The sequence below is a fragment of the Dipodomys merriami genome, unplaced genomic scaffold (genome assembly GCF_024711535.1).
Source record: "Dipodomys merriami isolate MVZ:Mamm:240054 unplaced genomic scaffold, mDipMer1.0.p SCAF_24, whole genome shotgun sequence".
Classification (NCBI taxonomy): Eukaryota; Metazoa; Chordata; class Mammalia; order Rodentia; family Heteromyidae; genus Dipodomys; species Dipodomys merriami.
The window spans coordinates 20,448,285-20,463,554 of record NW_027203826.1 but is presented as its reverse complement, the minus strand read 5'-3'; the positions used below and the strand labels follow the sequence as shown (position 1 = coordinate 20,463,554).

The window sequence follows — 15,270 nt, the reverse complement described above, 5'->3', positions numbered from 1 at the left end:
TATGACAACTCTGAAATATGAGGCCAAATGGAGGCCAAACTATATAGATATATATCCAAGGATGTATGCATATGTATGCGTGCTTACACACACAAAAGTGATACAAAGGAAAAACTCCTCTCTATATCCACACCAACAACCTACCTATACCAACCTTTAACCCCTGACAACCATACGAGAATCCTATGCCTTATTCCAAAGCCCAAATACGCTGGAGGGGCAAAGCCCCTATTTCTAGTTCAGGGGCAAATTACCCAAAATGATGGAGATTCTGCCCTTACCTTTCCAATAGAAGGCTAGGTACGGGCATTCTGGCACTGCATGGCATCGCCTGACTTACATATACGCCACACGCTCCCTAGCTTCAGTTCTGATTTTCCTATTCCTTGGGGGGCGGGGGGGAGGGGGGCAAAACTCAAAATTCTCTTCGCTAACAACCAGTTAATGCTCCCACCTCGTGGATCCGGCCCCACGCTTCCCTTCATCGTTCCCTCTCAGCGGAGACCATCCCAGGTCTTACAGATGCGCGGAGTCGCGTCCCAGCGTGGAGGCCAGCCTCCCACCCGAGCTCACCACGTCAAGAAGACCACCGCTCCCCCCTCCGCCCCCGTCGCTGCCAGCCGAGCCGGAGCCGGGAGCCGGGCGGGGGAGGGGTGGCACTCCGCCTCCCGTGACTGGCCCAGATGGCAGCAGATTCCGCCCCCACGCGCCGACAACCCTCCACGCCTCGGCCCCCCGAGGCTGCCCGTCCGCCCCGGGCTTCGAACCCCGCCCCAACTCCACCCCTGGTATCCCACGCGCCGTCCCGCGGGCTCCGGGACACACTTACCGTGCTGGGTGAAGATATTGAAGCCGGTCTCCGCGGTCCGCCCCGCAGGGTCCCGCCGGCGGCCCGAGGGCCTAGCCGCACTGCTGCCGCGGATCCCACGCGCCTGAGGCTGGAGGAGCCCGGGAGCCTCCCCGACGCGGCCCACCTGCTGCCCCATCCTGGCGCTCGCGTTCCGCCGCGCCACCGCCGACCCCCGGTCACATTCCTCCTGGGCTCCGGCCTCAGGCTCCCCGCCCGGCTTCGGCCTCTCCTTCCCTGCCCAAGCCCCTAGGACAGGGTTTCTGGCGGCTCAGCACCCGGAATCCTCACAGCAACCACCGCGCTACCTCTCGGCGATTCACACACTTTCCTTTTCCCTTCGCCTCCGGCCACTCCGCGCCCTCACCGCCGCCGCCGCTGCCTCCGCCGCCGCCGCCATCTTTAAACCGCCGAGCAACGAGACACCGTGGGGCAGAGCGTCCCCCGCTCCCCGCCCGCCCAGTCGCGACGCGGGGGCGTGGCCTGTGTGTGGACACGCCCCCGTCGCCCCGCCCACCCGAGAACGCACACCGGCAGGTTTTCTGTGTCTAGAAGAGAAAAAAAAGAAAGAAAGAACGAAGACAAACGGCTTTGGAATGGGCAAAGACACCCATCGACTGAATGGACCACGCCTTCCTGCTGGTCCTAGGGATAGATGAACTGTGCTTTCTCTGCAAGTTCGTTTTTCCCCGGCGAAGATAGATAGGCAACAGTGGCCCATCCTTTTTAAGAGAAAAAGCAAGAAAGAAATAGAAACACCTTGGGTTGGGCATAGGCACCCGTCCTGGCGAGAGGGTGCCCCCTTCTCCCACTCGTGGGAACCCCTTTGCTCCCACACACAGCACTGGCACAACCCAGCCAGACGGCGTCCCCAGCTCCCAGACAGGACAATATTTTTCCTTAGGCGTCCCCAGGAACTGAAGCAAACCAAGCTTTCTCCTAGGTTTCCTCCTAAGATGAATCAAGCCTTTTCGGGGCATCCCCAGAACAGTTTTTGATTCCCGAATAAGAGAGAAACAAAAGCAGGTTTAGACGGACGATGTCGTTGATGGTGATAGGAAAAAAAAAACTTTTATATTTAAATTTATGACACTTAGCCCAGATTTAACAGTGGAGGGAAATAGATCCAAAGTCCTCAAAAGGTTTACACTTTTGCTAAGCCAGCTAAGTATTAATGTTGATGTTGTATCTTAAATCACATATAAATCCAGTACAAGAAAATAGAAAACTCACATTTTGAGAGGTCAAATTTTGGAGTCCCTAGCAGTATTGCATGCAGGGAATTTTTACAAAGACCTGCAAGAACAGAACTAACACCAAGTTTTTAAGGACAACAGCCACGTGTCTGGGTGGGGATCAAGCCTCAGCTAAGCATAAATAAGGAGCAAGGCTCCCCTGGGCTAAACAACACAATGTATCTGCGTATTCCCCAAAGCAAGGCCTGCCTGGCTGTACCCATTGAACCAGATATCTGCAATCTGAAGGATGGCTTGTCTCCCCTCTAGGTGTTGGAGTTGGATGGAAAGCCCAACACCTGTCCAGACACTGGAAAGGCTGTGACATTATTTAGACTCAGTTTCCTCACTTTACTAACAGCTGCATGCATTAAAATACCAGATTGCCTTAAGTTTACACAGATACATGCGATCACATAAACACATACACAGTTATACACAAAAGTTGTAAGGTGCGCTTAGATTTTTGAAAAATGTGAAGATTGGACATCTAAGTTTTCTGAAATTCCAGCAGCAAAATGACATTCTTTTGCCCAACATGATGGAACCACATGGTCAGTTTGAAAAAATAAATTTTAAACCATCACTTTTGCCAACAAACAGACTCTCTCACACGTAACCAAGCATAGCCAGGAACGGAATATGTTTAACCAGGCATCTTTGTGAGCAAGACACTTTACTTAATTTGAATACTTTTCTCAAATACATTTGATACTATTAGGCAACTAAGCTATGAGAATAGAAAAACTATCTTAACAAGTCAGATCAACTCTAATGGGAAGCTGAAGTGGGATGCCATGGTGACAGTCAGGAAACTTGAGGCATGGTGCAAACGGGCAGCTGAGCTACTTTGGGTCTAAAAAGGGTCATGGTCAGGGGCAGAGTCACAGGGAACTCAAGTCTAAAGAGTCGCCTGATCTCAGGGTATAGGCCTGGCAAGTCCTGTAACCTACTGTTCAAGTCCCCGCCCCTGCCTCTAGGAATTTAGGCACGACCATTACCTGAGGGGTGGGAATCCACCTCCAAGAGTTTTTGGAAATTCCCTATGATATGTCACATTGTAAGGAGGGCACCTGTTAGACTCAATTCCCTATTATCCACCTAGTGCCCAAGATGGCTACAGTTAGACCCAGTATCTTTATTTTAACAAAGGATCTAGCAACCCCATTTTATATCAAGAGGATTGTTTAACAGGATTATTTATCCAGGAGTCCAAATTTGCTAACAATCAATCTTACGGTCTCTACCAAATTCCAAACTCCTTTCCCCTTCCTTTTTCATGCGGGCATGTGGCCTTGCGCAAGGCATGTGGCCTTAATCTGTTTTTCATCAATTTTGAAACCACAGCACTTTACATATCACTTTTTAACTTTCACCAAGTTCAAGAGAAAACAACTTCTATGTAAAAGCAGTCATATATCAAGCCTTTAGCACATAAACAATTGGACAGTATAGGGGCTGGGAAGGTGGCTCAGTGGTAGAGTGCTTGCCTTGCATGCCTGAGGCCCTGGGTTCGATTCCTCAGCACCACATAAGCAAAAAAAAAAAGCCAGAAGTGGCACTGTGGCTCAAGTGGTAGAGCGCTAGCCTTGAGCTGAAGAGCTGAGGGACAGCACCCAGGCCCAGAGTTCAAGCCCACTACCAGACCTCCCTCCCCCCCAAAAAAGACAAGGAAAATTTTAATATAGGAACAAGGTTTTTTGTGTTTTTGTTTGTTTGTTTTGCCAGTCCTGGGGCCTAAACTCAGAGCCTCAGCACTGTCCCTGAGCTTCTTTTGCTCAAGGTTAGAGCTCTAACCACTTTGAGCCACAGCAACATTCCTGGCTTTTTCTGAGAATGTGGTTCTGAGGAATCACACCCAGGGCTTCATGCATGCTAGGTAAGCACTCTACCACTAAGCCACATTCCCAGGCCATAGGTGCAGTTTTCTTACCACTTAAATAAAACCACAATGGAAAGCAATCTATATTAATCTGAACTGTATCTATATGGAAAATAGAAAAATTTACAATTAGTTTACCAAACCAATCCTGAAACAAAAATTGAAGGCAAATTTAAGAGTTTGCATGGGTTAGTATTGGCAAGTAGTCGCACCAAAAAAAAAAAAAAAAAGAAGAAAAAAGAAAATAATAAAACTCAAGCCAATTTTCTTACCTTTGTATGTTCACAAAGGCAATTAGAGAATTTCTACCTCCTGTGGTCCCTTTGTGTTGGCCATTTATGTCACCAGATGTAGGTGAGGTTTAGTGAAAAATTCCCTTTAAATGTAGGAACTCTTCGGGTCTTTGTCTTCTATCACAGAATAAGAATTTCTGGACAAGTCACAATGGTAGGAAAACTTGGCAGAGCTTTATTGAGTAAGTAAACAAGCAGGAAAGTAAACAGGCAAAAAAAAAAAAACTAGACAAATGCACAAAAGGATAGGGGCTCACTCTAGCAGAGTGTGGGTGCTCTCATGGGAAGAGACAGAGACAAAGACACAAGCACACACAGGAAGACACCCAGAGAAACACTGCTCCTTGGGCTGTTGGGATATTTATATCCCAAAGACAGGAGGTCTGGCTTCATAGTTATGCAGAAATAGGTGTTTTGTCTTTGCTCTAATCACACCTGGTATTACTTTCTGAGTTTCCAAGCAAGAATAAATCCTGCCATAAAACATCTTTATCCTTGAGACAAGGAGGTGCCTTCTATCTTTCTTTTGGCGCATGAGGTGGCTTAAGTTTGGGAAAGGGGTTTTTCTCAGACAAGTGTTCATTTTTGAGGTGAAGAATACATCCCTCAGGAAGGAATACATACTTTTGTCTCTCTTTGTAACAAGGATGACACTTCTATGTTTCTAAATACCATATTTCTGAGTTGCCTTCACCAGACCCGTTTCCTTAAATTATCCTGCTTCATTCCCTAAAATGACTTTTGTTCCCTTAATCTTAAGGGAAGTATTTGAAGGAATATCTCCTATATTTTCTGTAAGCTGACCATTCCTCATTCTTCCCAGCTTTAAATTCATCATCGTTAAAGTAATGACAAGGGCTGGGAATGTGGCTAAGTGGTAGAGTGCTTGCCTAGAGTGTACAAATCCCTGGGTTTGATTCCTCAGTACCACATAAACAGAAAAAGCTGGAAGTGGTGCTGTGGCTCAAGATAGCATGCTAGCCTTGAGCAAGAAAAAACTCAGGGAATATGTTCAGGCCCTGAGTTCAAGCCCCAGGACTAGCAAACAAACAAACAAACAAAACCCTAAAACAAATAAAGTAATGACTATATTTCAAGGTATTTCTAACAATTTGTTGACTTGTCTACAATCTTTCAAGTAACCAGAGAGGGGTCTTTGCAGCAGTCAGTGTAAACACAGGATCCCTCAAGTCTGGCAATGGATCTGAAATCAAAAGGTAACCTCTTGTAAGGGTCAAGTAAGGAAAATTGGGCTATAAATACTGCCTTAGTGATAGGATATTTTCAGGGGTTAAGTGTGTATTTGACAGAGATGTGTTCCAACTGTGGAAGGACAGCAGAGGTTCTATAAACAGGGAGGTATTTCTAGTTATATGAGAAACCTCCAGTAGAGAAGGTTGCATACAAAAGGGGTAAACAAGAAATCTCCAATGTGGGAGATGAATGCAAAGGAAAACACACACAGGGACCTGCTGAAAATAGGGAATAAAAATTCTAGCCCAGAGAAGTCAATTAAAGTGGAGCTAAGGAGGATCTCTTCGACATTTTTCAAATAGTCTGTTGGGGAGAATGTTGACAAAAGGTCTACCTGAGAGTGATCTAAATCAATAAAGTCTCTTTTCACTTTGAGCTCACTATTTTGTGTGTGCGTGCTAGTCCTGGGATTTGAACTCAGGGCCTGAACTTTTTTGGCACAGTGCTAGCTAGCACTCTAACCACTTGAGCCACAACTCCACTTCCAGCTTTTTTTTTTTTTTTTAATTGGTAGTTTCTTGGAGATAAGAGTCTCAAAACTCCTACCAGGGTTGGCTTTGAACCACAATGCTCAGATCTCAGCCTCCTGAAAAGCTAGGATTACAAGCAAGAGTCACCAGCACCAGGCTGATCTCACTTTTTTTTTTTTTTTTTTTGGTGGGGCTGGGGGCTTGAACTCTGGGCCTGGGTACAGTCCCTGAGCTCTTCAGCTCAAGGTGAGTGCTCTACCACTTGAGTCACCACACTACTTCCTGACCTCACTTTTTTTTTCTTTTTTTTTTTTTTGGGGGGGGGTCCAGTCATGGGGCCTGAACTCTGGGCCTGGGTGCTGTCCCTCAGCTCTTCAGTTCAAGGCTACTGCTCTACCACTTGAGCCACAGCGCCACTTCTGGCTTTTTTTTTTCTGTTTATGTGGTGCTGAGGAATCGAACATAGGGCCTCATGCATGCAAGGCAAGCGCTCTACCACTGAGCCACCTTCACAGCCCCTGACCTCACTTTTTATGTGTGCTTTAAGTATCTAAACTCAACTCATTGTATATATTGCATTTGTAAATGATCTATTGTTTAAAATAAGTTTTTATCACTTTAAAGGGTGGTTCTTATCTCAATCCTATCTATAGAAGTTCAGGCATTTAGGAATTAATTCTCACTCCAGCTGAAGGAAAAAATGAAGGAAAAAAAGAGCTGTTTTAAACTCGAATGGCAGTGAGGCCTTCAAATTTGGTTATTTACAGTGTATGGACCTGAACAACTGTGTTTAATTGTTCTTGCATAGAAAAACTTTAAGATGCATTTTGTTTCTGGGTATAATATTTTGTTATCTAAAATTCAAAAGTTTTATAAAATTTGATACTTAACACAAATTTTAAGAAAAGGAAAAATAATGGGGCTGGGAAGGTGGCTCAGTGGTAGAGTGCTTGCCTTGCATGCATGAGGCCCTGGGTTTGATTCCTCAGCACCACGTGAGCAGAAATAAAAAACCTGGAAGTTGCGCTGTGGCTCAGGTGGTAGAGTGTTAGCCTTGAGCTGAAGAGCTGAGGGACAGCGCCCAGGCCCAGAGTTCAGGCCCCACAACTGGACCCCCACACACACACAAAAAAAAAAAGAAAAGGAAAGGAAAAATAAACAAGTAGGAAGGAAATTAGAAGATTTAAAGAAACATCTTTGCAGTAAAGTAAGAAAGATACTAGTCAATATCATTCCTGAAAGACTGCTGGGTGAAGGCAAGGACTAAATAAAAGAATAATCTGGGCTTAATGTGGCTTAGTGATAGAGTGCTTGCCTAGCATGCATGATGCCCTAGGTTCCATTCCTCAGTACCACATACACAGAAAAAGCCAGAAGTGGTGCTGTGGATTAAGTAGTAGAGTGTTAGCCTTGAGCCAAAGAAGCTCAGGGACAGTGCCCAAACCCTGAGTTCAAGCCCCAGGACCGGTGGGAAAAAAAGGAATAATCTAATATCTAGAAAGTCTGTCTAAACCCAACACAATTATAAATGGGGAGTCGACTGTCAGAAGTTAATGTCTGACTGAACTGATTAGGTCAGATTAGACCTTCTGAGAAAATCTATTTTGAGTCATATGATAAAATATTTTGTGGATTGGTTTTTTTTCAGATACTAAAGAAAAACACAATAGATATTAATAGATAGGAACCATCTGGCAATTGTTGTCAGGCCAAATATTGATTTGAAATGAACCTTCAAGAAACTATGGCTAACCAGATTTCTTCTTAATTGGTCAGCTAAACCTGCCAACTATTAACTACTGAGTTTTGATCATCAGCAAAGGGAAAGATATTTTCCAATATGGGCTGTTCACTTAATTACTAAAAGTTTGCCTTAAAGACTAGGTACTGACTCAGAAGGCTGAGATCTGAGAATTGTAGTTCAAAGCAAGAAAGTCCATGAGACTTTTTTTTTTTTGGGGGGGGGGGGAGGAGTCCAGTAGTGGGGCCTGAACTCTGGGCCTGGGCGCTGTCCCTCAGCTCTTCAGCTCAAGGCTAGCATTCTACCACTTGAGACACAGCGCCACTTCCGGCTTTTTTCTTTTTGCTTATGTGGTGCTGAGGAATCCAACCCAGGGCCTCAGGCATGCAAGGCAAGTGCTCTACCACTGAGCCACCTTCCCAGCCCCTCCATGAGACTCTTATCTCCAATTAACCACCAGAAAACCAGAAGTGGCACTGTGGCTCAAAGTGGTAGAGCATTAGCCTTAAGCTGAAGAACTCAGGGACAGTGCCCAGGCCCAGAGTTTAAGCCCTACAACAGATAACAACAACAATTGGTACTGAGTTGTTTTTTTTTTTTTTTTTTTTTTTATCTATTTTTGTTTCTATAAGGTTGCTAGGCTTTTAAATCAAACTCCTCCTTCAGTTTCCACCTTACATTCATCTACCCAAAGAACGAAAAATCAGGAACAAAGAGAACCTCATTATACCTAGGAAGGTTATCAATTCCTAATCAAAACGGAGCCATCAGGGCTGGGAATGTGGCCTAGTGATAGAGTGCTTGCCTAGCGTGCATGAAGCCCTGGGTTCCATTCCTCAATACCACATAAACAGAAAAAGCCAGAAGTGGCGCTGTGGCTCAAGTGATAGAGTGGTAGCCTAGAGCAAAAAAGCAGCTCATAGACGGGCGCTGGTGGCTCACGCCTGTAATCCTAGCTACTCAGGAGGCTGAGATCTGAGGATCGCGGTTCAAAGCCAGCCCGGGCAGGAGAGACCCTGAGACTCCTATCTCCAATAAACCACCAGAAAAATCGGAAGTGGCGCTGTAGCTCAAGTGGTAGAGCGCTCGCCTTGAGCTGAAGAGCTGAGGGACAGCGCCCAGGTCCAGAGTTCAAGCCCCATGACCGACAAAAAAAAAAAAAAAGGGGGGGGGCTGGGGGTTTAGCCCAGCGGAAGGGCGCCCGCCTGGCGCGCCCAAGGCCCTGGGTTCGGTTCTCAGCCCTAGTTTAAAAAAAAAAAAAAAAGCAGCTCATGTACAGTGCCCAGGCCCTGCATTCAAGCTCCAGTACTGGCAAAAAACAAACAAACAAACAAACAAAAAACCCTGAACCATCTGTTCAAGAAATAGAGTGGGGGCTGGGAAGGTGGCTCAGTGGTAGAGCACTTGCCTTGCATGCTCGAGGCCCTGGGTTCGATTCCTCAGCACCACATAAGTAAAAAGCCGGAAGTGGCGCTGTGACTCAAGTGGTAGAGCGCTAGCCTTGAGCTGAAGAGCTGAGGGACAGCGCCCAGGCCCAGAGTTCAGGCCCCACGACCGGACCCAAAAAAAAAAAAAAAAAAAAAGAAAGAAAGAAAGAGAGTGATAATGGAATAATTAATAACTACATCAAAATTACCCCAGCTGTCTGTTAATGGGAACATAGATGGTAGTCCACATCATAACCTGGAAGCTTTTGGAGGGGTGGACATACTTAAACATCACCCAATCTCAAAATACCCATCTGATACTTTCCATTTGCTCCAAAGCCAAGACACACTATGACGATGCCAAGCATTTAGAGCCTCAGATCAGGATCCAATCCATGAATAGATTCAAAATAATAAGTTCTCAGGCTGCAAAAGTTTTTTGGGGTTTTTTTGGGTCCGGTCGTGGGGCCTGAACTCTGGGCCTGGGCACTGTCCTTGTGCTCTTCAGCTTAAGGCGAGCACTCTACCGATTGAGCCACAGCGCCACTTTCAGTTTTCTAGTGGTTTATTGGAGATAAGAGTCTCACGGTCTTTCCTGCCCAGGCTGGCTTTGAACCGCGATCCTCAGATCTTAGCTTCCTGAGTAGCTAGGATTACAGGCATGAGCCATCGGTGCCCAGCTGCAAAAGTTTTTATTATGAATATAATTCACACTTGATGGGAGAGGGAAATGAATATGGATATGGGTTTTTTCTCAAAAAAAAGTATATTTGGAGTAAACAGGAACAAATATTGCTTCATTTCTACCATATGTACTTTCTTCACCCTTGTAACCTAAGTCTTTTTTTTTTTTTTTGGGTCCAGTCGTGGGGCCTGAACTCTGGGTCTGGGTGCTGTCCCTCAGCTCTTCAGCTCAAGGCTAGCGTTCTACCACTTGAGCCACAGCGCCACTTCCGGCTTTTTTCTTTTTTCTTATGTGGTGCTGAGGAATCGAACCCAGGGCCTCAGGCATGCAAGGCAAGCACTTTACCACTGAGCCACCTTCCCAGCCCTCCTAAGTCTTTTTGTACAGGACACCTTACACCCATTCAAGCACTTATGATACTTACACTCTAGGCATGAAAAAGAAATCTTGAAGTACAATGATCAGCTCAATTGACAACAAAAACAAAAACAAAATAACTAAAGTAAGAGTTAAGCAAGGCCAAGAGGACTAGGAATGTGGTTCAGTAGTAGAGTGCTTCTCTAGCATGCATGAAGCCCTGAGTTCAATTCCTTAGTACCACATACAAAGAAAAAGCCAGAAGTGGCACTGTGGCTCAAGTAGTAGAGTTCTAGCCTTGAGCAAAAAGAAGCTCAGGGACAGTGCCCAGGTCCTGAGTTCAAACCCCATGACTGGCAAAGAAAAAAAAAAGCCAAGAAACAAAACATAATAATCATGAAGAGTCTGGAAATGGAGGTTGGTGAGGATAGCCAAACCCAACCAGGATAATGTAAAAGAGGACAGAGCTGATACAAAGAGCAAAATATAGTAAGTCAAAACATGCTAGAGCATCAAAAACCACAATGGAGATGGAATAAAAAATCCAGCATAGAGGAAAAACAAGAAAAGAAAAGGGTCAGCTGTGGGCAGCCGGTAGGTGGCTATGGTTTTTGTTTTGTTTTGTTTTGTTTTGTTTTGTTTTGTCCATCATGGGGCTGTGCTCTTCAGCTCAAGGCCAGGGCTCTATCGCTTGAGCCACAGCGCCACTTCTGGTTTTCTAGTGGTTTATTGGAGATAAGAATCTCACCAACTTTCCTGCCCAGGCTGGCTTTGAACCGCGATCCTCAGATCTCAGCCTCCTGAGTAGCTAGGATGACAGGCATGAGCCACCAGCACCTGGCGGTAGCTGTGGTTTTGAGGGGCATGGCCCTCTGTTCTCTGCCAGGGGGCCAGCAGCCAGGGAGTATGGCACCATGAAGCTGTATGGCCTCAGCTTCTTCTACAAAGGCCAGCCCAAGGTGACTCTGCTCAAAGCCATCTACAGTTGTCCTCCTTTAGCTGCTCCCAAAGGTCCAGTGTTCAAGAATTCAAAACCTTCTCAAGTCAACTGATTGTGGAGAGCTCAGCGAAAGACAGCAGAGCTTCTGTCAAAGAACAAGAGTATCTGTGCTGTGTCTACATTCAGAATGACAGTCTTGCAGGTGTGGTCATGGCTGACAGTGAATACTCCTCTAGAGTGGCCTTTACATTACTGGAGAAAATATTAGATGAGTTGTCCAAGCAGGTCCACAGGATAGTAAGATCTCCTACTATAATCCAGTACACAGCCCTGGATGATCATCTACCAGAACCCTCGAGAAGCTGACTCCATGAGTAAAGTGCAAACTGAACTAGATAAGACCAAAATCATTTTGCACAACACCATGGAGTTGTGTTCTCTCTTCACTAGAGAACGGAAAGAAACTCAATGACTCAGTGTCCAAATTGGAAATACTGGGAACGCAGTCTAAAGCCATCTATAAAACAGCCTGGAAACAAAACTCATGCTGTGCAATCATGTGACACAGCCCAGAAAGGCCAGCACTGATCATTACTATTTTTTGGGGGGTGGGGGGGGTCCGGTCATGGTGCCTGAACTCTGGGCCTGGGCGCTGTCCCTCAGCTCTTCAGCTCAAGGCTAGCGCTCTACCACTTGAGACACAGCGCCACTTCCGGCTTTTTTCTTTTTGCTTATGTGGTGCTGAGGAATCGAACCCAGGGCCTCAGGCACGCAAGGCAAGCGCTCTACCACTGAGCCACCTTCCCAGCCCCCTGATCATTACTATTACTCACATCAGAACTGCTGTTCCCAGAGAAGAGATGTCTAGAAGACCCGGAGTGGGGCAGCCATTTTTATTTTGAAACCCAAGGAGGAGCAGATATGTGGTAGAAGGGTGGGGCATGCTCAAGTTCTTATGTCTGGCTCTGACTCTGGGAAAGAACTTGATGTCCCCAAAGATGTATTTTAGGGAAAATGAAACCATAAACTCTGAAAAACCATCAACTCTGAAGGGAAGGGTGAAAAAATACCACCAAAAAAGCAAGGAAAGAAAAACAGAGGAAAATGCACAATATAGGATGGTCACCAAGAATATGGAGTGGAACCAGGTATTGAGAAGAAGGGCAAAATGTCAGCAAGAGATGGAACAGGAGGTGTAGCATCATATGGGGTAGCTCCAAAGGCAGGACAGAAGGTTCAAAGCATACGTTTGGACTATGGCAACTCAAGCCTTGAGGGACAACTCAAAGCCTTGAGCTATAAAACACAGTCCACTGAGGAAGGTTTCCAATGGCTTTCCTTGCCAGGAAAGTGGGTGGGAGAGTGCTCAGAAGAGGGACAAAAAAAGGGACCTAGAAAATGTCTAACTCAAGCCCTTTAGATGACCAGCCCACAGAGGGGCACAGGGGAGGATCTCAAGCCACCAGCCCCCTACAATGTCCCTTCAAATTAACGATGGACATTGAAAAGAGAAAAATATGAGAAGAATGGACAAGCACAAAGGAATGGTTAAGTCCCTGGAAAGGAGTTGGGGAGAGAATGCACAGAGGAGAGGGTGAAGGGGCAAGGATGCAGGGGAAGAGAAAGGGCATCAATGGAAATGAAAAGGACAACATGCACAGAGAGGGAGAGAAGCCACAAAATGAGGGGACGGCAAGGAGAATAGAGAGGGGGGGGAAGATGGAACAAAGGATGATTAGATAAAGGAGACCAGGCAAAAGAACAAAGCAAGCCATTAAGATCTGCTGGAGAGGTCTGGCCGAGGGCACCCTTTTGGGATGGGGTACTGGCCATCTATGGTGGGCATAGCACCAAAAGCATCCATCAGGGGAAGTGGACAGGCTCTGGGAAAGTTCCCGGGGACTGTGCTGGGTTGCTACAAGCCTGTAGAGAGGACACTTGGGCCATTGGGAACCCAGGTCAGGCCAAGAGCCAAGTCCAGGGCAGGACTGGAGCCACAGAGTCATAGGTCTGAGCCACGCCAGGAAGCTGTGCCCAGAGCGCCATACTTCATGGGCTTATGGGAGGGACCCAGCTGGGTCCAGGACAGTGAGCCAGGAAATCCCTGTGGCAGGTGACGACACAGGTGTGAGCCTGGACAAGAAGCCCAAGCTATTGTTAAGTGGACAAGACACAGGAGGGCACCACAGGGACTGTGCAAGGGCTGCAATGAGAAAAAGCAAGCCAGTGGGTGGGATCAGGACAGGGAGGCCAGGACAAGGGCCAGAAAAGAACACATCTAGAGAGAGAGAGAGAGAGAGAGAGAGAGAGAGAGAGAGAGAGAGAGAGAGAGAGAGAGAGAGAGAGAGAGAGAGAGATTGGCTACGAAGACCATAGGAGGGCAGAAGAAAGGCAGGACCAGAGGCCCACCAATAAGGTGGGCATCACCTTGATCAGTCAGGACATGGATCTCTTCTTATCCAAGGTGGACTCAGGAGCATTAGGGACAAGACCCATTCCAGGGGCCAGGTGAGGAATAACACCAAAGTCATCAGCAGGAAGGGGTCAGCCAAAAATAATAAGCCAGTACAGGATGACTCCGGTCAGAGTGAGCAAGGATTGGAGGGTAAAGCAGGACGAGGGGGGGATCTGGGGGGGGAAAAAGGGGGTAGGGGCTGGGGCACAAAGGCTGGGGCTGGGACAAGTCATTGAGGGCATAGGGTCCTGAGTTCCAACTCCCATATCACACAAAGTATGTATAATGCCACAAAAACCTATAGAACAAGAAAACTATAACTAATCTCATTGAAAGAGTTTACAATGGCTGCCTAGAGACAAAGCCAAAAATATCAACATTGGCTACCAGCATCTATTATTGACCTCACTGTCTCAGAATAAGGTGAATATCCACTCCTCCTGAAAAAGAGTTTATATATAGGGGCATCTCAATTCCACAGCCATTAACAAAGCCAGAAACACTGGAGGACCTGGCAAGAATTTTGCCATTGTTTTGAAGAATGTTAACACTACCTAATGGTATCTATACCAATTAGATAAGGTAAAAATGTGCCATTATAAAACCTATTCAATAGGCTGGGAATGTGGCTTAGTGGTAGAGTGCTTGCCTAGCATGCATGAAGCCCTGGGTTCCATTCCTCAGTACCACATAAACAGAAAAAGTCAGAAGTGGTGCTGCGGCTCAAGTGATAGAATGTTCAGGGACAGTGCCCAGGCCCTGAGTTCAAGTCACAGGACTGGCAAAAAGCAAAGCAAAACAAAATAAAACCTATTCAAACAATACAGTCCCTTTATATCAACAATAACATCATAGGCTTAAAGACATAAAACAGCCCAAAACAATCTTCTTTAAAAAAAAAATTAGTTGTTAGGTTTGAACTCTGGGCCTGGGTGCTGTATCCCTCAGCTCTTCAGCTCAAGGCAAGCACTCTACCATTTGGTAGTTATTTGGTGAAAACAGTCTCATGGACTTTCCTGCTCAGGCTGGCTTTGAACTGCAATCCTCAGATCTCAGCCTCCTAAGTAGCTAGGATTATAAGCATGAGCCACCAGCACCCAGCTTCAGATAACATTTTAAGTGATTTTACTCAATGCTTTTTCTAATTTTTTTGTGTGTGTTCACATTGGGGCTTGAACTTGAAATCCACAACTCTCCCATGGCTTTTGTTGTTGCTGTTTGTTGTGGTCATTGGGCTTGAACTCAAGTCCTGGATGCTGTCCCTGAGCATTTTGCTCAAGGCTAGTACTTTATCATTTTTAGCTACAGCACCACTTCTGGTTTTCTGGTGGTTAATTGGAGATACCTGCCCAGGCTGGCTTTGTTTTTGTTTTGTGTATGTGTGGTTTTTTGTTTTGTCTTTTTTAGTACTGAGGATGAACCCGGATGTTGCACTTGTTAGGCAAGCACCAGGCTGGCTTTGACCTGTGATCCCCAAATCTCAGCCTCCTGAGCAGCTAGGATTACAGGCATGAGCCACCAGTGCCTGGCTTTTCCTTGGCTTTTTCATTCATGGCTAATGCTCTGCCACTTGAGCCATACTTTCACATCTGGCTTTTTGCTTGTGAATTGGAGATAAGCATCTCACACGTTTCTTCCCAGTGTAGCTTCAAACCATGTTCCTCAGGTCTCAGTCTGAGGTTTG

At 46.2% G+C, this 15,270-nt stretch overlaps 1 protein-coding gene and 1 pseudogene across 2 annotated transcripts in view; one reads left to right on the top strand and one right to left on the bottom strand.

Moving 5' to 3' along the window:
- The window catches only part of Abl2 (ABL proto-oncogene 2, non-receptor tyrosine kinase), a 79,549-nt gene extending 78,336 nt beyond the window's left edge, over positions 1 to 1,213 (bottom strand). For both annotated transcript variants that reach the window (XM_070034367.1, XM_070034368.1), the window contains exon 1: positions 830 to 1,213. In XM_070034367.1, the coding sequence (XP_069890468.1) occupies positions 830 to 986 (157 nt within the window). In that variant the 5' untranslated portion in view covers positions 987 to 1,213. The remainder of the gene's footprint in view (positions 1 to 829) is intronic.
- A 9,892-nt stretch (positions 1,214 to 11,105) lies between these two features.
- Positions 11,106 to 11,694, top strand: LOC138835652 (synaptobrevin homolog YKT6 pseudogene; annotated as a pseudogene).
- The last annotated feature ends 3,576 nt before the right edge of the window (positions 11,695 to 15,270 follow it).